The sequence below is a fragment of the Anas platyrhynchos genome, chromosome 13, assembly GCF_047663525.1.
Source record: "Anas platyrhynchos isolate ZD024472 breed Pekin duck chromosome 13, IASCAAS_PekinDuck_T2T, whole genome shotgun sequence".
NCBI lineage: Eukaryota > Metazoa > Chordata > Aves > Anseriformes > Anatidae > Anas > Anas platyrhynchos.
This window is the reverse complement of record NC_092599.1, coordinates 11,466,185-11,486,623: the sequence shown is the minus strand read 5'-3', so window position 1 is coordinate 11,486,623 and position 20,439 is coordinate 11,466,185. Positions and strand designations below refer to the sequence as shown.

Genomic DNA, 20,439 nt, shown 5'->3' with positions numbered 1-20,439 from the left:
TTACTTTTTTTTTTCTAAATAAAATTCTTCAAACTGCTTAACTCTTCCTGCTGCACCCGCTCTATACTCTCTTCCTTGCGATAGCAACAACACCTGGCTTGTGATCCTTGCTGCGAGACTAACAGTTACTGCTCCTTTGTAGAGAGAGAATGGTCTCCCCCCTGATTTTTCCAAGCCACCTGCCTAGAGCAAGAGTGTGTTGCATTACCCGGTAAATGGGCATTGAATCAGCACTGAATCCTTGTAGTTCTTACAAATGTTAAGCACTTGCACAATGTGGAAAACTGCTGTTTGCAAATTGTCCTATCAAATGGAAATCAAAATTTTGCTGGCGGTGACATAGATTTGCAAGTTGCTCTTGATACAATCATGCCCCGGAGGTTGCAATAGAAAAAATAAAGAATTCAGTTTTACAATAGCCTGAAATTCTTGTTGTTGCTGAATCTATACTCTTCTTTTTGCAAATAGTTTCATTGTGATTTACTTGGACTTCGTTAAAACATGCAACCTTGCAGCAGCATCTCCGATTTCAGCCTCGTGGGGAGCCAGGAGAATGTGTACCTGAGAACCAGCACGTTCACTTCCTAAAACACACGGTGGGATGCAAGTGCTTTTGAAGCAAGAATCAGAGTCTCTGGTGGACATTTTGTCTGTAGCTCAAAACCACAATTTAATTGGCAGCCTTTTCATAACACTGACCACAGCCTAGGATGCGGGGAATGCTGCAGGCCAAGACAGAAATACGTTTTCAGAAGTGGTTGTAGGGAAATGTAGTGCTGCCTGCTCGTCTCTCTACGGTAATCATGGGAATGAAGGAGTCTGCATTGAAGTCCGTGCTTTCTGTGGCCCTTTCAGTTGGGCTTTGTAACCCAGTTGATTTATTCTAAATCTTGATTACTCTCTTTCACGTGTATGTCCTGGCAAACTGGGATGTTGGATTTTACTCCCAGAAAGATACTGACCCTGTAATGCTGCATTAAGTGCGCTTTGTGCATGTCTAGGATGAAGGAGCAGAGAGAGCAGGAAAATTCACAAAATCAAAGTGGGTAAAGACGTGTTCTGAGACGTTTGAAAGTCCTGAGTCTTCACCTGCAGAAGGATTCGTAGAGACAGACAGGGAATGCGTGATCGTGACTGAAGGTTTTCAAGAATTTTCTTGCTCAAGCATGTAATTAAGACAGTCTTTGCCTGTATTAAAAAGTAGATTCAAAGTCAACTGAATTTCTCTTAAACTGTGTAGTACTTGAGATAATCTTTTTTTAAATAAAAAGAAATTAGTTTTCTAATCTCGTGGAAGGAACTCCGGATTCACTGCACTATATTAAACGTGTATCCAGTGGCTGGTGCCTATAAATATCTGTTTTGTTCAGACACAAGTAAAAATTGCATTAGTGTCTGGGAGCATGTGCGGATTGGGAATTCCTTCTCAGCTCACGTGGCTCATCGTTCTTGCTGCTTGGAGGCATGCAGGTTGGTTACTCGTGTCGTCTTGATTTCTTCCAAACTAGTGGTTGTGTTTGAAGTAATGTTTGACTGTTTGACTTGGGAGCTAATGTATTTAGTATTTAAGAACCTGGCAAGAGAAAGCTATATCCCCAAATGCATGCACAGAAATGAGATTGGGATGCAAGCATGCGTAACTGTTATTTCCCCCAGTCTGCACTATCCCTAGAAAGCCATATGCCACCCTTAGGCTGGCGTAATGGGAGTCGGTATTAATGACTACGAGCTAGAAATAATCCAGGAAGAGTTGAGTGGCCTTTGATTCTAGCTTTTTGAGAAAATACCTCATTGACTCAGCAGGGTCTGAAAGACGTTCTGGGATAGAAAGTCATAATTAATGGAGAATTTCCTGATGCCCTCCCTTAAGCGTGTGTTTTTTGGGTGTGTTTTTGGTTAAATTGGTCAGGGACTAGGAGTCTTATGTCTAATAGGCAGAGCAGGGATTTCAGCGAGGAGGTAAAAATTTTGAGGGAGTTGTTGACTCACCTGCTACCAGCTCGGAGCATCTTGAGTGTGCATCTCTGGAGAGCCAGCGCTCTGCGAGATTCCTACAGGCATCGAGTGCCTTGCGTGTTGGCAGCCTGCAGAATGAAAGCTCTGTGTGTGTGTATGCGTGTGGAGCAGTGCTGATAGGAAAAGGAGGATGTGGGAATGGGCTGCAGTATTAAAGCAAGCAACGAAAGCAGATGGTTTACTTTGGATTTTATAAAAATAGGTTTCTCTTTATTTTGTTTCAAATGAAAACTATCAACTGTCAGCAACGCAAACCTATTTGCAGCAGCGCCGTAAGCATTAGAAGTGCAGTTGTCCCTGAATCATAAAAGGGCAGAGGGTTTTTCTGATACTTCCTACCTCCGTATTTATAGGATTGTGAATGCTCTGTATACATTAGTGGAGCAATTTCATCTCAGCCTTTTCTCAAAACTGATTGCTGTTCAGTTTTGTCTCTTCCTGCTTCCTTTCCTGTGTCACTTGGTTACATCTCTGACTTTCATTACATTTAATAGTGGTACTGCTTCAATTTTCCGCTAAACTGGAGGTGTTTAAGGGTCTGCAGTGGGTACCGAATGTCTAGATAGGTTCTTTAAATTCTTTAATTCCTACCATCATGGAGAAGCTTAGAGCTGGATTATTGCCTTATGGAGAAATGACTCTTTGCTCATTCAGTGATGAAGTCTGGTCATCAAGATGTTAGAATATGTGCTGCAGAGCTCTTCAGATACCGACACGAGTGCAAAGAGTTGTTGCCAGCAGCTGTCTTAGGTTTTGGGCACCTGCTGCCTCTCACTTCTCGCATCTCCCACTCTATCTTCCACTCCCAAAGTTGGCAGTGCCCCTAAAAATATTCTGAATTGAGTTCTTCAGTAGGCGAGCTCCACTAAGCTGGCAGGCTGATTCTTAAGTCATTGGTCACGCCGTAGTGAGGTTAATTATGTGACATTGTTAGTGTCCGTGGCGAGGACATGGACTTCTGGGGTGAAACTGGTTCCAGTTGGCTTATGGAGGTGTTGCCCTCCTTCAGGCCACTTCTGCACCACACCGATCCCTTCCACCCACACGGCTGATTGCAGACAAGACTGTGTCTTGTCTTCCGTGTAAATACCGAGGACAGGGGTTGCCAGTTTGACCTCGGGTCCCATTTCCATAACAGCCCTTTACTTCTGGTACAATCAGAGGGAATATCTTGGTTTGATTTTGCCCTCAAATGATTAAGCTCAATAGTTATTCAGCTTCCAGTGATTGCTATCCAGAGGGTTATCTGGAAGGGAAGCTAACCCTTGCTTCAGCAGAAGAGTGCAGTGCTGTTGACCAAGGGTGCTAAAAGATGGCTTGTGTCCACGGGAGGGCATTGTAAAACTAGCAAGCCTCGAGCTGGGAGCTGGAAGCGACTTGTGCATGGTTAAGAAGCAAAGAACCCAGATACTACTAATTTATTGAACAGTTACTTAAACTTTGAAAATGTTTGTGGACATGATGTGTCTATTTACCAGGGGTGGTAAATGCAGGTCTACTAGAAGATTTTAGCACAGGCTTAAGTAGGTAGCAAAACTGAAGCCAGTAGCCCTCTTGAGATTTTATTTTTGTAATTTATTTTAAGTGTGTGCTTCACTCCATAAGGTTTTTTTTTTTTTTTTTTTCCTAGCACAGGGTTATACCCTATTGCATCCGTTGCCTTTCAGTGGAGTATATCCATCTATACTTAGGGTAATAATTTTTCTCCCTCATCAAGGGTGGCAAAATGACCGTGTTTGGCAGTACCTGCAGAGTAGATGCCCCATGCTTAGCAAGTGTAATTCTCCTCTTGTGTGTTAGAGTTTACAGGGATACAAGAGGGACCACCTCCCGGTGGTGGGTTTTCTTCTCCCTGCCGTCTTCTCAGCAACTGCCTGGTGCCACTGAGTCAGTGCCCTGTGATTATTTTGCCATATAAGCACTTGTCCACCAGGTTCGATGGCTTAGGTGTCCCAGGAATAACATGCAAATCCAGTGGGGAGCCAGCGGCGTGCATGACCTACCTGCTGGAATAATAATGGCCACCATAATGAGCCCACTGTTCTTCCTGCCCATCTGCTGAGGACGGACAGCCTCACGACTGCTAAAATGTAAAAACAACTGAGCGCATCTGTCCCGACTGTAAAAATCAGTGGGAAGAAAAATGTTATTCAAATCAGGCTTTTGTCAGGACCGGTCAGCGGTGACGGGTGAACACCTGCTGTGTGCTGGCTTGCTCGGCCAACGACCTGGTGCCAGTATATCAAACCTGCCTGCGGGAGGGGGGATTGGCTTCCCCCACTGAACTTTCGGTGTTCGGATCCACCCCTCTCAGCTGTTGCAGAGGATGAGGATGGCCGAGGCACAAAGCGGGTGTCACCTCGCCCCTCAGCTACCTGCGGTGCCCGCTCAGTGCCATGGAAGTGATAACAGATCCCATAAACATATTGCACGCCGCCGTCTGCTCCCTCTGGCACTGAACTATGACCGAGGGGATGGTTCCTCCTGCCTTGTCAGCCCCCGTCAAATAAATAATGGGAATAAAGCAGGCTGGCCGTGCTGAAGTTCCCGCTTAGCGAGCGTGCTGCTGATTGAATGGGGCCCGGGGAGGCAGGGCAGGCTCGCAGCCCCTGACAGCAAACGAGAGCTGTGCCTGCCTCGTAAATGCCTTGGCTTCGGGAGGAGGTGTTTATGGGCACGAAACGTTTATCATCCTGTACTTGCCTTGCTGCTGCTGGGTTACTGGGAGAGTAAAAAGGAGTAATAGGTAAATAAGAGGCGGTGCTGCAGCTTGCTCGATCTGCTTGTCTTTTTGCTCAAATGGGCTTGCCAACAGGCGAAGGAGCAGTGGAAGGCAGCGTGGATTTAGCAAAGGGGTTTGGGCTGTGCACGAAGTATCTGGTTGCCTACAGAGGGGGATCTGGTTGGAAATCCCACCAGTCAAGTGAGTTGCTGTTTGGAGGCACTCCTTGAAGTTGTCTAGGAAAGATCCCTTGCTAGTTAGGCAAACGCCTTGCAAAACAATGCTTGTCCTTGCAGGGAATGTGCAGACGGTGCTGTTGTTGGCTGCCTCCTTCCGAGTACACCCAGCACGGCCCCATTCCCTGGGGTATGCTGTGGGTACCAGCATCCCTACCAGGGGTAGTGTCTGCTCCCTGGAGCAGCAGCCTCACAGCTGGCTGTGCTTAGCTTCTGCTCGGAAGGGGGATCCTGCACCCGTCTTTGGGGCTTTTGCCGTGTTCTTATTTGGGGGAACGCGTGCTTTTGTTTTTGCTTTAATAGCACAGTTCCCAACAGGGGACAGCACTGCACTGTTTAAGATGCTTGTCATTTTTAAGGAACTTTTCTAAACTTGTCATACTAAAAGCTGTATTGTGCAGCAGCAGGCGGCCTCCATAAATCACTGATTTCTCTTTTTCTTCTCTTTCCCTTCTTTTCTCTCTTGCGCTCTCTTTATTCCAAGCCTGCGGATTTGGACGCCTGGGTAAGCTCTCTTTTTTGTCTGGATCTTGCTTATTCCAAGTGTCATGTTGTTACCGTGCGCATACAGATTGTTATTGCTGAGCACAGATGCAGGATTTTATTTTCTGTCATTACATTTTAAAAGGTGTTCAGCTAGAAAATTGCATATTATTTCCTCCATAAAGGTTTTCACTGGTTCCTTTTGTGTAGCTTACAGCTGCTGAAACCAAACTTGATCTGGTGATGTGTGTAGTTGGCTACGAGAGCAGCAGAAACAGGAGGAAATTAAGGTTACACCAGTCCTGCTTTCTGAGGCTGCGAGTCTGCATCTGGGGCCTAAAAACAAAACAAGCAGTCACCTGCCTTCGAGAGAGTGTGAGAGAGGACAGAAAGCAAGTGATGCCGTGGGTCCCACGGGGCTGGGATAGCGGCTGCTGACAGCTCCCTGGTAATGCTGATGTTGCTGCTGCTGCAAATGAAGTTGGGTGAACGCTCCCCAAGGCTGCTCGTCCGGCACTAGCTCCCTGGCAAGCTGGGCTGTTGGGTCTCAGGCACGGTGTGTGCAGGCTGCCCTGCTTGTCTCAGCGTTGCCTTTTCAGCCCTGCCCTTCCCCTTAGGCATGGTCAAGGACGAGCCCACTGTCTGGTTTTGGAGGTCATTCTGTTCTTCAGTGCCTCACAGCCAATTCCTTTGTCTGCCCTTGGAGCTTTTAATAGTCGTTGGTTTTCTTCCCTGCCACCTGGGCTGCTACCAGGGCTGGAGGAGCCCCGGGGGAGCATAAGCTGGAAGAATTTGCAGATGGGAAGGTGGCAAGCGGAGGTGCCCCGTCTAAACGTCCCTGCTGTGCTGCTGCAGAGGTGGAGGAAGCTGGTGACTCCTCTCAGCAAAGACAAAGCAAGGTGGAAATAAGGCATCTGCAAGAGCCTTAAGGACCTGTCTTCATCCTTGTAGCTTGTTTCCTTGGATTGCCTCTGACTGATTCTCTGGGCGTCATCTCCCTAGTTCATCTGGGACTGGTGGATGTGTTTTGCCAAGAAGATAAATATTTTTGTGCTGATCTTGCCAAGAGCTGTGACTTGCTTTTGAGGAAGTTCTTTATAGCTAGAGATGTGGACCCTTCCCTCTAGCTTGACTCACCCTTTGCAGACAGTTTTTTTTTTCCCTAGTAGTCTTCCTAAATCCCCAAATCCCAACAGTATTGCAGAGGGACATGTCCTGATGGCAGCCATCAGCTGTGGGCTGTGCATTATTCCTCAGAGCCACGTTCCCTGCTGTAACCTGACCCTGCCAAGAAGCGCTTTTAAAGCAGATTTCCTTCTTAGCTTTCATGTTTAACAAAATGATGAGAAGGGCCTATGATTAAAATTAATAAAAATGTGGTGTTATTTCACAGGGGAGAACCAGAGCTCCTCTGTGAGTGAAGCAAAGCTTGGCTCTGGAAGACCCAGGTGCACAGCCTGGTGTGTCGCTCAGGATGGGGCTAGGAGCATCTTGCTTTTGTTCCCAGAGAGCGAACCAATGATATTTCATTACCTCAGTTAAGAAGCTTGTAAAATATTTCTTTTGGCCTGTCTGTCAGCTAGCAGGCCGGTGCTTGAATTCCTTAGCTGAGCCAGGGTGTCATGCATGGCTTTAAAGAGGTGCCTTCACAGCGAGTTCGAAGTGGGTTACTTGATAAAGGGAGGGGAGGAGGCAGGGAGTCGCGCAGGACTGAGCCCCGGCTCTTTGTCATGGTTCAAAGCGGCACCTACATAACCTGATAAAAAATTTGGGCTCTGAAAAAAAAAGTGTAAAGATTAAAAACCAGGAAGAACTTGAAAGAGCCCCCGACCAGCCCCTGTATCCACACGTATCTATGCCCCTGGAAGCTGTAGTAGTGTGCTTCTAGCCAACCTGCACTATCCTTTTGTAAGAATGTAATGCTTTTAACTTCTGGCACCGTTACCGAGAATTCTTGGGCATTCCCTAAATAGATCCTATAGCTCGTTTTTGTACAGAGGGAAATTGCCTATTTTATTCATTCTGTTTTGCAAATACTTGGCTGTCCCAAGCTACTCTTCAAAATTTTGGGTGCGTTCCTGTATTCTACAACTAACCACGCTCTGCCTCCCTTCCCTCTTTGTTTTGTGTCTTCTCACTCCTTGACACGACACTGCTGCATTCCGCACTGCAGTTTTAGATGTCATCTCCAGACCTCGGTCATCTGCTGCATGTTCACGCTCAGGTGTAGTTTCAGCAGTGGGGATGAGAAATGCTGCTCTCCGATGTGTGGTTTCCAAACCAGTGTGTTGTCATGCATGTCTTCCCTTTTCCTTCCGTTCCCTACTTCTGAAGGCCTTTATGCGAGACGTGTGTCTGATGCTTTGTTTGCCACCTGCAATCTCAATCCCCTGTGAAATTATTATCATCTCCATGGCAGCCAGTTCTGCCTGGGACATCACAGGCTTCTGACTTCAGGTAGGGAATAAGAGGCAGGACTAGAGGAACTCTTAATAAATATCCTGTATTCAGACAAAACGTCCCTTGTTGCCTAACCCAGTTTGGAACAGTGAATATTTCAAATGACACATGCTCTGACTGCACCATTCATACTTCAAACACCATCACAGAGTGTACTAAAGTTTCTAGTAATAACAGCTGGGGGGAGAGGGAGACAGACAGCAACTTTCAAGCAGAGATTTCGCTAAATAGAATGTTTCTCAGTGTACTTGAACAGCCTGAAACAGCAGCAGCTCTCAAAACATTTTAAATGTGTTTGAGTTGCAAGTAAAAGTCTTCTCTGCTCCCTCTGGTTCATCATGCAATTTAATGGTGATAACGTGGGAGAGATTACCTAGGAAGCAGCACGGTATCTGTACTGAGCTCTTGCACACCAGCATTGTTACGTGTACTGTTTTCACGCTGCCGGAGAAGTCTGCTGCCCCCGGAGATCAGCACTGCTGCGTAATTCATTTGTTCAGACTAAAGAGACTCTTGTGTTTTTAGGAGTTGATCCTTTGACTGTTTTCACCCCGTATTACGCTTCACGCTGAAAGCACCTTCCGCCTGAGTTGTGCTGAAGGAACAGTGCTATGTTACTCTCCTGCCTTTTCCTTAGTTGTTGGCTCCTTAAGGAGATGCAAGGCACTTGTTCAGTAATCTGATTTTATGGGTGTTATGCAGAAAAGCAGCCAGAGAATCAGGGTCCTTTGGTTATCCACCAGACCACTCTGCTGCCTTGCGTCTGTTTCATTTCAGTTGAAATTGCTTAGTCCTGTATGGAGGACGGATGGATCTTGGTGCAGAAGAACAGCTCTGTTTCTCTTAGGAGAAAAATGGTAATAATTTTGGCACTTACAAAGTGCCTACTAGCAGTGCCCCTGTTGTTGCTGGGTGCTGGGCTCTCTCCTTGAAGCTCATTGCTGCCCTGGCCTCCCCCTGCCTGCTGTTGCAGCTGCTTTGCAAGCTGGAGGATGTAGAACAGCTCTGGTTAAACAAAAGCCAGAGATTTTGCCATGGATCAAGCATCTCTGAGAGCAAGGGGATTTATATGTGAGCCTGCAGTGATTGTGCCTTACGCTGGCCCTTTTGGCTGGGATGACAAACGTGAGAACCAAAATGATTTTTTTCCTTTAAAAACAAACTGCCCCCCCAACACCTATTTCATGCGCTCGTACTTTACTCATTTACTCATCAACCATCCCTCACTGTCTAGCTTAACGTCTCTTCTTAGCCCTATTGTACAACTGCAGTTCCATCAGCAGGGGAGCAGGAAGGAGGAGATACACGGCAGCTTGCTTTCAGATGGAATTTTTTGCATTAACAGTGGCACGGGAATGTTGCTGTCCCAGCTGCTTTATCACATCAGACCAGCATTTTCTGTGACTGTGCCATCATTTAAGGTTAGGAGCAGTGCTGCTGGGACACTGTGGGTTAGCAAGGTGTGTGTTCACATTAACACCAGCCTTATTAGTCAGTTTGAAAGGTCTTCTGTCTGGTGGTAACTTATGAGGCCCCAGAGATCTTGGGGTGGGGTAGAGGAAGAAACACAAGTGCTGTTCCTCTTGCTATTGTTGCTTTTTATTTTTAGGTTTAAAAAGCTTGGGTCAGTTCCATCAATGCCATGTTTTCTTAATGCTCATTCAGTTTAGGGGTGGGAATGCCGCAAAGAGCTGCCGGCCTTAAAGAGCTGAAAGGCAAAAGCCATTGCTAGAAACACAGCTTGGGGTTTGATTTTCTTTTAAATGGGCATTGTCTAGATGACGGCCAGGTTAGGCTTTAAGGATGTTTTCATAAACCAAGTGTGCCGTTGTGGAACTGCCACACTTAAACCTTGGAAGAATGAAGAGAAATTCTGGCTCCCATCTCCCCTCCAAATCTGCATCACCCAAACAGAGGAGCTCTGGTGTTTGAGCAGAGAGCACATGAAGAGAATACGTAATTGTCGCAGCAGTCTTATATCGGTGTGTAAAAGCACAAGCATGAGCTGTGAGGATGTTTTGCTTACAGAAGTGCTGCTGTAGGCTTGTGTTTGGTGTTTCCGTCGTGATCGTAGGGGTGCGTTATATCTCTAGGAGTTTGCTGACACTCCAAGGAACAAGTGTTGATGAAGTGGAGGATTCGAGGTTTATTTTTAAGGCAATGTGAGGAACGCTGAAGTGGAGCAATAAACATCACGATTCATGTAACACGCTTTGCTAAGGTGGACTTCTGAAAAAGATGGTGGTAAAGTCCAGACAAATCACACTTCTATAATTATAGGTTTTCAGTTAAAAAGGAGAAATAAAAACAAGGTAATGAGCTTGAGTATGATACTATTCGGAGTGTTTCAGACCCAGAGCACTGAAGGTTTGCAGTTCCACTGGCAGGGATCCCGTACACCTGGCCTGAGCAATGTGGATTTTCTGTGTTCCTTCCAGCCTGCATCCCATGAGCTTTCCTTGCCCTCGCGCTCTTTAATTGCTTCTTCTACTGATGCTTCTTTGTTCTTCTTCCCAGGCCATGGAGCTGCAAGGCAGGGAGGCAGAGCTGAAGAGGCAAGAAGCCTTCTATAAAGAGCAGTTGGCCCGCATTGAGAGGAAGGTAAGGCTACCTTGTCTGTCATTTGTGGCCTCCAAATGCTAACAGGATCAGTTGTAGATCTGAGCAGAGAAACAAGAAGCATTGTGCTGAAACCTGGAACTGTTACCACCCATTATCTGCTCCCCAATTACATAATTAAATAATGAAAAAGCTGTTTAAACTAGATGATTTTTTTTTAAAGGTTTACGGTAATTCAAACTCTTTTCTTTTTCAGCACAGGGTTTAGGTGAAAGCTAGGTGTGCTTTGTTTTTTATTCCTTTTGTTAGAAATCCTTTGCTAAATTAAAAAAAAAATCACAAATCTTGCTATAAATATGAATTAAAGTCGTATTATTAATTTTTCTCTGGGGACCCCAACAGTTCAAACTATGTTGCTGCAGCACACTGCTGCTTGCTGGATAAGCCTCTGAAATGAACATGATTTAAAGAGACACCGTCAAGCATCTTTTAAGCCTGAAATGACCTTTGAAAATCCATTTAGGGATTTGAATCTCTCCCCTAAACGTGGGATTTGCTTCTCTGTTTAATTGTTTACCATGATGAGTTTTTAAAAATTGATGCTTTAAAAATAGGAGCAGCCATGCTGTTCCTTATGAACTAATGTGGTTTTCACTTCCTGGCAAAATGAAATAATGTTGTAAGTAGTCTTTGTTTTTTTAATAAATGTGGAAAATAATCTTCTTCAATTTGAAACAATTAGACCTCCTGACAGGGAGTTGCATACATCCGACTTGTAGTTATGTGACTAAAAAGAAATGCAAAGCAATGAACAAGGTGGATCGTAAAGAGACAGAGAAATCAATCAGCTTTACTACCAATATGTGGCATGATGGTGAATATAGAACGCCGGAAAATTACAGATTATAGAAATGGAAGCAAACTGTTGGGATATCTATTCCCCTTCTCCTTCCTTGCTACTGCATGATTGTCCATGCAGCTCTTTTTTAAAGCCATTGATGCTAAAACATGCCCACGAGCAATTTCACGTGATACGATTTTGCAACACTTTAATCCGTACAGTTCATTAAAAAATAAACTATTAGAACTACCACTCAGCGTTGCATTCAGATTTTAAATTCTATTTCTAGATAATGGGGATTGTTCAGTGAAATTGCAAACAATCTAGCAGCTATCGTTCTAATTATCACAGTTGTCCATATGTTCATACGCAAAGGGAATTTTTGCAATTTCTTGGTCTCATGCTGTGTGCTTCTATTATATTCTTCTCTCCAGATCTGGTCCCACGAAGCGGAAACCGCAGGGAAAATTTGTATGTGTGTCTGTCCTTTATGGACAGCGGAATGGGGAGAAGTTTGTGTCCAGTCTGCATTGTCATAGTCGTGAGGTCTTTTGTTGCATTTTGCGTTTCCTTTTCAGAGCTGTATCCCTTTTACGGGTAACCTTTCAAACAAGGAGATGGATATTTTAGCGCAGGATCTTCTCGGAGGGGTCAGGTGCTCGGCCATGGTCCTGTTCAAATGGTGGAGGTGCACAGAAACTGCTTCCCAGTTCTTAGGTGTAGAAAAGCAAGGAGATATAAATTACAGGGTTTCTTTTCTCTCTTGAAACACTAGATAGTTTCTGACCCTTAAACACTAGCATTTTGCTGGTAATAAAGTGGAAGAATGCCTTCAACTGTTAGTCTGGATTGGAGTGGGAGGTGGTGGGGGCTAGGAGAGAGAAGAGAGAAATGTACTTGAAACAGTGTAATAAAGCTTAATTGTATTAGTTTTGAAAAAGGTTTTCGATCTCTGTGGATAATTTTATTCCTGTAATGGTTGGAAAGATGGAAAACACAGCGCAGAACAATCTTTTTTATTAGCTGTTGCTTTTATATAATTCTGCTTTTATTTGTTGAATACACGCAGACCTTGACATTTATTTATTTATTTATTCCTTCCACTGTGTGAAAACCTTCCAACTATTATATATAAAAATGTACATATAAACATACGGATATATTTATGATGTATTTATTAAAGAAAAAAGTACCGGGGTGAGGTGAGGAGGAGCTCAGCAGTAGCAATTCACTTTCTCTTTTCAGGGGGATGGTTATTTGGAGCACAGCTTGGAGGTGTCGGGCTAGGAGTTAATGGTTGTGATGGCTCAGTGTGGAGTTAAAAAGCCAAAATTTCTCCTCCTAGGAGACTGTCAGAATTCCCCCTCTCCTCACCTTTTCCATAACTTTGTTTTCAAGAACACAAGTCCTGCAGATTCATTTGGAAAGGATCCTTAGCACACTTGATGGAGACAACCAAGTACCTTCCTGGTAGGATGCTAAGAACAATAGCATTATGTCCGAGGAGCATTTTTCTTACAACGCAGTAGCTGCTGCACCGGATCAGGCAGACTGTTCTTCTTCTGACAATGGTCAGTTTAAAAGACTTAGCAGGAAGATGCAAATAATCCCCAATCCCCTAAGTAAATTAAAAATTAAAAAAAATAATGCTTGGAGAATGACTTGGAGAGAAGTCTTCCGAAGTGTTGTCAGTCAGAGGCTGACACATGCCCTGCTGCAAAACGGTTTATTTTCATTCAGTATTTTGATTCATTGTAATGGAGCTTGGATTACTGCCAGCACTCTTCTATGTGTCTCAGCCACTTTTTTCTGAACTTGTTTAGCTCTCTGCCTCGATAGCACGTGGCATTATGTGCCACGGGTTAACTACGTACTCTATAAATTCTGTTACCAATTTCAAATACTTTTTGTCATTTCATATGCCTTATGTGAAAGGGATAAAAGGAATTCTCTTCATTATTCATTATCTGTAGATTTCTGTTCTGTTCCCTTCCCATTAAGCTGAGCAGTCCTCACCTTTTTTCAGCCTCTGCTTGTGTATGATTTTTTTCCAGGTTTCTCATTCTACCTGGTTGTCTTTGAGCCCTTTTCCTCTGGCAGTTCTGTCTTTGAGATGTATTGACCAGAATTGAACTCAGTAGTTCCCTAGAATGCAGCAGATTGTGTGAATATGTTATCCCTTTAGTTTGTAATCTCTAAAAGAGTACTGTAATCTACTGGACAGAGCACAGAATTGGAAGCAAAAAACTCCTCATTTTCTAATAGTTGTTTCTCTTTGGGGAGTTTGAAACAATTACTTAGCCCATCTATCTCAGTTATTCCATCTGCAAGATGGAATAGCTTATAATGGGAGGGCAAAGCGTTGTGAAACAGGAAAGCTATAGAAATGCTAAAAAGGCTTTGCCTTCAGTTTTGCATGAGGTGAACTATGGGTGTACCTTATTTCAAAGAGACCTTAAACACGGCTTCTCTAGACAGTCTTTTATTAAAGTTTTCACAGAAAAGGGCATGTATTAAGAAATGATTTCAGCGTTTCAACTTTGGAGTTTTTCCCTACATCTTCTACTAAAGCCCTGGAAAAAGTAAGACGTGGTGCTTTGTCACAGCAAAAATGCCTCTAGTTCCATGTGCTGGTCCTGAGTGGCTAAAAGAGGATGTCCAGGGACTGAGTGCAGGTGTGTGTGATACTTGTTCCTCATGCTGCTTCTGACTGTGGTCATTTGTGATTCAGATGTCTGCATGTTTACTAATCCTAGGTGGGTTGTTTATTTTCTGTAGAGTTGCCTAGTCTCTTCTTGCTCATTCTGTAGCAAGCAGTTCCTGGCACGGCTCTGTGTTGTGTGAACAATTGCTTCCTTCTGCGTGTTTTGAACCAGAAAGCTTGACCCTGTTAATTTCATTTGATGTCCTTTCTTCATGACAGCTGGATCAGTGACAGTAAGTCCTCTTCTCCTTCCTGCCTCATGGTTTTGTAGATCTCTGCCGTATCTTCTGATGCCCTCTCCAGTTGGGCTGAAAGGTTCTGGCTTCTTAGTTACTCCCTATGGAAGTCTTACCATACTTTAATCATCCTGGCTGCTCATGTATGAAACTTTTCCACGTCTACTTAATCCTTTCTGAGAGGTGGGAACCAGAACTGCATGTGCAGTGGTCAAGATACAAGTGGACCATAAATTTATACGGTAGCCTTATGAGAACTGTTCTGCTTCTTTCCTATGGGGTACCTAATGCTTGATTTGCATTTCTGACTTCTGTTGAGTAAATGTTCAACGCTGCTCGCCACTGCTCCTAGCAGCACTCGGCTCTTCTGAGTGCATGAAGCAGCTGTCCTAGGATTGAACCCAGACTGTCCTTCGTTGTTGGGAGATATTCTCCTCAATCCACCTTTATTTAGGGTGGACTTATGTATCATATTTTCAGGGATTGTAGGTGTGTGAAGGGCTGCTAGATTTTGTTTTGCCTGCAGTGGATGCTTTTTAGATCTTTTCACTTTTTTAAAAAACAAACAAATGCAACTTTTATTGAATAAATACTTTGCAGACGATCGGGATACTGGTGTGCTCTTGATCTTCCATGGTAGTTGATTGTAGTTGTGGGTTTCAGTCTCTTGGGTTGCTTGGAAGTTTTTGTTTTGGAGTGCCTGAAGTATTTTGGTAACTGGGAAAATTGCAGGAAATGGATCCTTTGAACCGACCATTTCTTACGTGACTGTATAATTGGCGGAGTTTGAAGCTGATGATGCAGACATTCCCTTCCAGGCTGATATTTCCAGTTTGGCTCTCTTAATCTCCAGTAAGTAATACAGTAATGAGACCTGCGTAATTTGGTAGAAGTGGTTAAACTTCTAACTCTAATTTGTCAGAGTGATTTTACACGTCATCCATGTAATCTGGGCTTGTTTCCCAAAACGTGGATCTTGTCTCAACTGCTCTGAAGGCGGCTTTGTACTGTGGAGTCCCTCTGGGTAGAAGGGATGTGAGCTGGGCCTGGCTCTCAGAAAGGAGAACCTTAGAAACATGCACCTGGAGAAGCTTAAGCTGACGTGGCTTCATGCCTGTATATGTTACTGAGAAGCAGGGGCAGGAAGGAGGTGAAAGGAGCTCGGTAGCGCTGGTTAGCATACGTACTGCTGAGAGCTGGTGTTTGTATTCGGGATGCTGGGTATTTGTGGCTCTGCCATCTCCTAATGGTAGAAACATCCTTAAAGTACAGTCAGAAGGAAATGCAGGTACCAGGAGATTTCACTTGGCCTATTAGTTTTATGTGTTCTCCCAGATAAATACGTTTGATTTGTTTTGCTGTTTGGCCTCTTACTCGCTTTAACCTCACAAAAGGTAAGGGTGGTGCTACTACCAAAAAACCCGGGTAGCTCTCTGGAGCCACGTAAAACAGCAAAGAGGCTGGAGGTAATCTCAGCAGATGAAGTGGAACTCCGTGCTATAAATTGATGTCTCTTCTTTGTTTGGATTTTCCTAAGCTCCAGCTCCCACGTTATCTTTTATTATGTGGCTGTGGACTACTGTGAGCAGTGGGTACATTAATATGCAACGTTTTCTGCTCGTAGCTTTTCAGAGCAGTCCGTAGCAAAAGCATTCACAAGATGTAGTGTATTTATGCAAGGGGGAAAGGAATGCATTAAACAAATACAATTTTTTATTAATAAGGTAGACTGCACCTCTTTCTCTGCACAGCTTCACAAATCTTGTAATTTTGTCTGTAGTGCTCACCTTGTTTGTTTTGGTTAAATTAATCTCCTTTTGCCCTTGCACTTAGCATTTAATTCGCGTTTGTAAGGCGTTTAGCGTGCATAAAGAATGGGAGGAGGTGAATTTATCAAAATAAGCTTGTTGCTGTTGGCCTTGGTGCTTGTTCTTGGAGCTGTTTCCCACTTCAGATGCACCAGGGCCACCCCTGCGTGTGAGTCCCCTGTCACTTCTGAGCCTTTTGGCCAGTAACTCCTCTCAATAAACATCCTGCCAGAGAAAATGACAGTACCCTGAGGGGAAAAAAAAAACCTTCCAGGATGGATCTGTTCATGTGGGCTCTTCACAATCGATTTTCAACCCGTTCTGTGGGGCTGAACCAACTGATGGCCCTTGGCAAAGCTGGCAGGGGGGTGTCTGTTGAAGGGCACAGGGAATTCAATCTGTTCCTCAGCTGGGATCCCCGGATGCATTTGTATCCACGAGACCTGAAGAGCACACACCTGGTTTGAAAAAGAAAGCAGCATTAAGGTGTCAGTCTTCAGCTGGGCCCCTTGCCCTCTCGGTAGGAGTTGAAGATTCAGTGCCCTTTTCGAAAGGAGATGATACGTCTTGGTAGGTGTCACCTGCCAAGACACCACTTATTTTCTCAATAAAATGGCCTGTAACTTCTTGGGGCTGCACGTGAGCTGCTGCTGTTCGGAAGTAGTTCTTGTCCCCTCCTTCATAACTGAGTCTTACTGAATTTACAATTTCTGTTTTTTTTTCTAACCGAATTTGTTGAAATTTCATCTCAGGCCTGCTACAAACCCTTCCCCCCGCTAAAACCGCAGTTTTATGTGAACCTGCAACAGCTGCGATCCAAAAAAGCGGTTTGCCTTTCAGGCCAGTGGAGCAATGCAGCGAAGCACCCAGTTCATCGAACTGTTGATTTCATCTTCTGAGCACAAGAAGGATAATCCCCGGTAAGGTTTGCTGAAGTGGGCTGATAAGATCCTTCCTAATCATCCAGATCACTTCCCAGTGCTTGGGCTGTCCGTCCGAGGCTGTGACGTTCCCTTTCGGGTGGCTCTAGCAGTCTCTCAGGGCACAGCCTTCGGTCCTTAGAGAAGGACTGTATTTAGGAAGATTTTGTCCTGTTTGTGAATTAAATTTCTGAGCAGGAACAAAATGGAAAAACAGAATGAACCTGGAATCGCCGTCTGAACTGCTCCTGACCCCCATCCTCTTCCTCTTTTCACTTATTCACAGACATTAAATGTCATCATACAGGGTAGGAGGAGGGCACACAGCATCCATCCCTAATTCCCCCTTTCCCCTGGAGTCTGGCAGGGCTGAAGAGCACAGCGAGGAGCTGCCTCTCCATCGCTGCCTGCAGGGAGAGGTCGCTTCGCTGTCGCCACTGGCCAACGTGCGAGCTGACTTGGGTACCCTGTGCTCCATCCAGCCCTTTAATGGTTGTTTTGCTGAAAGCTTGTAAAGTTTAATAGTTAATATACCTCGGTACACCAGCTTTCAGAGATCAGATAAATTGATTGGTAATTTGATGAGCTCAAAGAACATCTATAATAGGGTAAATAAAATGTGTTAGATGTCAGCGCTGCCTCTCTGCCTTCTCTGCAGCGTGCGCGCTCTCTCTTCAATATGTGTTGACTGATGTACAGTACATTACATCAAATTACGAGCAGCCTCTATGCAAACAGCAACTAAGTGTTTGCTTCCTTTTCAGTCTCCACGATTAGTGGAGAGATGCATTTGCAGTCTGTGTGCTGAAGGGTGAACTGTCAGAGCCTCACGGGTGATTTTGTTTCCCTGGCATTTCGAGTACCTTTGCAGAGGGAGAATGATGCTTATGGGCTGCTTCATCTTGAAGGAATCCATCCTCAGGCTCGACTTGTGAAATAAATGTGGCAACGTGTGGTTTGAACTTAGTGTCTTAACACTGAATTTAGCAGCTGAATTTAGATAACAATCTGGTATCTGGTCTCATCAGTGTATCACTATGAAGACTTGTTAAAGGCAGAACAAAAAGACCTAGAATGTAATCTTGCCTCTTTGTTAGAACCGAGCACCAGAGTGTGCGTCCAGTCTGGTCCAAAAAGAGCAAAACAAGCCTTGATTTTGTCTTCTCTTTGGAAGCTTTGTCCATTACCTGACATTTCTGATACCACCCCCCATTTATATTCACCCCGATTTTCCCTTCATTCATTCATTTGCTTATTGCCTATTAGCGTAGACTTCTGTTTTGTCTTTTTGCTGTTGATGAGCTTGTTTATTAGCAGAAAGGTATTTATAAATGCGTGTACATACAGGGCGCACTATTAGCAGTGAAGACAGAGCTACTTTCTGGTGGGAAGCAGGGCGCACATGCGCACACACACGCACTCTCTCAGCTATTTTTTACTGTGGTGTAGTTGTACCCTAGCACCAAGTACATTATCCTGCTGCAATAAATACCAGTGCTGCCTGTTATTTCTGTGTAATTGGCCAACCAGTGTACAATTAATTTTTGGCCCTGTTACTGAAGTATTGGCTACTTTATGAAACTGTGGAGAGTTAGCACAGTGAATTGATTAAATATGTTCCAGACCTTAGGCTGGAGTCTGTGTGTCTGCTGGGATTTGGATGATTGAAGCTTGCGTTCCTCTTGGGACATTCCGGATTTAGACTTGGTCTTGGAAATTGTTTCAGGTAGACAAAACTTCCCTGTGTGCGGAATCCGCTTGTATGAGACCCTGACTTTGGGGAATGTGAGATTTCTGTTTCAGCCCGCAGCGTGCCTTCCGCGTGTGGCAGGAAAAAAGGCATCGATATTGAGACCGAGACCCAGGTCCATTTCGAAAATGTCCACGAAATTCTAGCTTTGCCCTTATGGAATATGCTTTCGTCATGTTGCTGGAAAATGAAGCTAATAATTAATCTGAAAATTGGGCAGACTCCACAGAACATCTCAAATTTGTGCTGAATTAAGCAGTCCAGAGATGGAGCTTTAAAAAGGGACTACTCTGCATTTACAGTGGCTTTACCTCCTGAAGTGAGGGTGTTTAGTGGTTTGCCGTGGGTGTGTTAAATACATGTTTCATGACAGCCCAGGGCCTCTTCTCCGAAGGTTTTCCCCCATCTGTCAGTCATTTTAGAGAAACATACAAATAAGAGCTATTCCAGTTTCTTGAACATATAATGCTCCTTCCCAGAATGACTCAGAAGGAGCTTGTAAATAACATGTTTTAATGTTCTGAAATATACGGGCACCGTCAGGCTCACTGTGAGGTCTTGAACCACTACAACTTGTGTTTGTTTTGCCTGTCTCAATCTCCAGACCCCGGGATGATGTCTGCTGGGTTCCTTTTGCGTGCTTGTTTCGGGGGGGGGGGGGGGGGTAGCTGCTTGTTTCACTGCCTGTTCTGCTGTCCCCAAATGATTCCCATCTCCCTTCACCATTAAACACCTTGACTCTAATGAGGATTACCCGAGTCACCCGTTCTCAGACTAGCCCCATTATAAATAAATCCAAACTAACGACTGATTTTGTTTGGTGTTTATATTGTTTTGAAGATAAACGTGTCTTAGACACCCATGTGCGGAGTCCAACCCTGACGAGCGCTGAGAGGGAAGTTTTGTCCCGTTATGTGCCCACCAGTAGCCACCAGGTAGAAGAAGCTGCCCTGCACGGGGGGTAACCACAGGGAGAAGCGAGAGCCAGAAAATGCCGGGTGGCCACTTCTCTGTCTGCAAGGGGCAATGGGGGAGTGAGAGAGGGGAGAAGTAAATGTAGGAGCTGAGATAAAGCCCTCAGCCCTGATTTAAGGAGACTTGTAATAAGTAGGTCATTTTACGAGAAGAGCTAGCTTTGCTTTTCCTTCCCAATTACTGCATTTCAGGTCTTTTCATAAGGAAAAAAGGCTTAATTCCTCCTCCCTCCTCTTCCCTCCCCATTCTTCTCAACAGAAGCCACATTTTTGCTTATATAACTCCAAGCTGTGATGTTGCTGGGAGCTCGCATGCCTGGGTCAGTCCTGGAGTGCCTGGATTTTCTTCCCCTGGAGATGTCTCATGATGTATTGGCTGGTATACAGAAATCATCTAATTTGCCCCGACATGCAGCAAGCCTTGAACTGGCTGGGCCGTGGTTTCTGAACCAGGGAAGAAGACTCATGTACGGCTGTATGAAACTGCTGTGTCGTGTCCCCGCCTGGGCCTGTGTATGAATCGAGAACCTTCAGTTGCTTTACACAGCCATTATTTTTAAACTTTCATTTTCATGGCAGCTATGTATACCATAAAATTTCCTTTGGCCTCTCAGGGGATTAAGAACAGCACGGGAGGCCTTTCACCTTTAGGTCATTCCTTCAGACACTGCTCCCGTCGGCAGCAGCAAAAAGCCATTATCCTGAGGGCTAATCAGTCATTTGGGTGGCA

At 44.7% G+C, this 20,439-nt stretch overlaps 1 protein-coding gene across 7 annotated transcripts in view; it reads left to right on the top strand.

Moving 5' to 3' along the window:
- Positions 1-20,439, top strand: part of CHCHD6 (coiled-coil-helix-coiled-coil-helix domain containing 6) — a 122,387-nt gene that overhangs the window by 27,604 nt on the left and 74,344 nt on the right. For 4 of the 7 annotated variants that reach the window (XR_011812439.1, XR_011812441.1, XM_027467501.3 and 1 more), the window contains exons 5-6: positions 5,459-5,479; positions 10,435-10,518. The exons of 1 other annotated variant lie outside the window; for it this stretch is intronic. Coding sequence is in view for 3 of the 6 variants with exons in the window: in XM_027467501.3 (XP_027323302.1) it covers positions 5,459-5,479; positions 10,435-10,518 (105 nt within the window). In the remaining 3 variants the exon portion in view is untranslated. The remainder of the gene's footprint in view (positions 1-5,458; positions 5,480-10,434; positions 10,519-20,439) is intronic. 2 more of the 7 variants (XR_011812440.1, XM_072044241.1) reach the window with 1 other exon arrangement.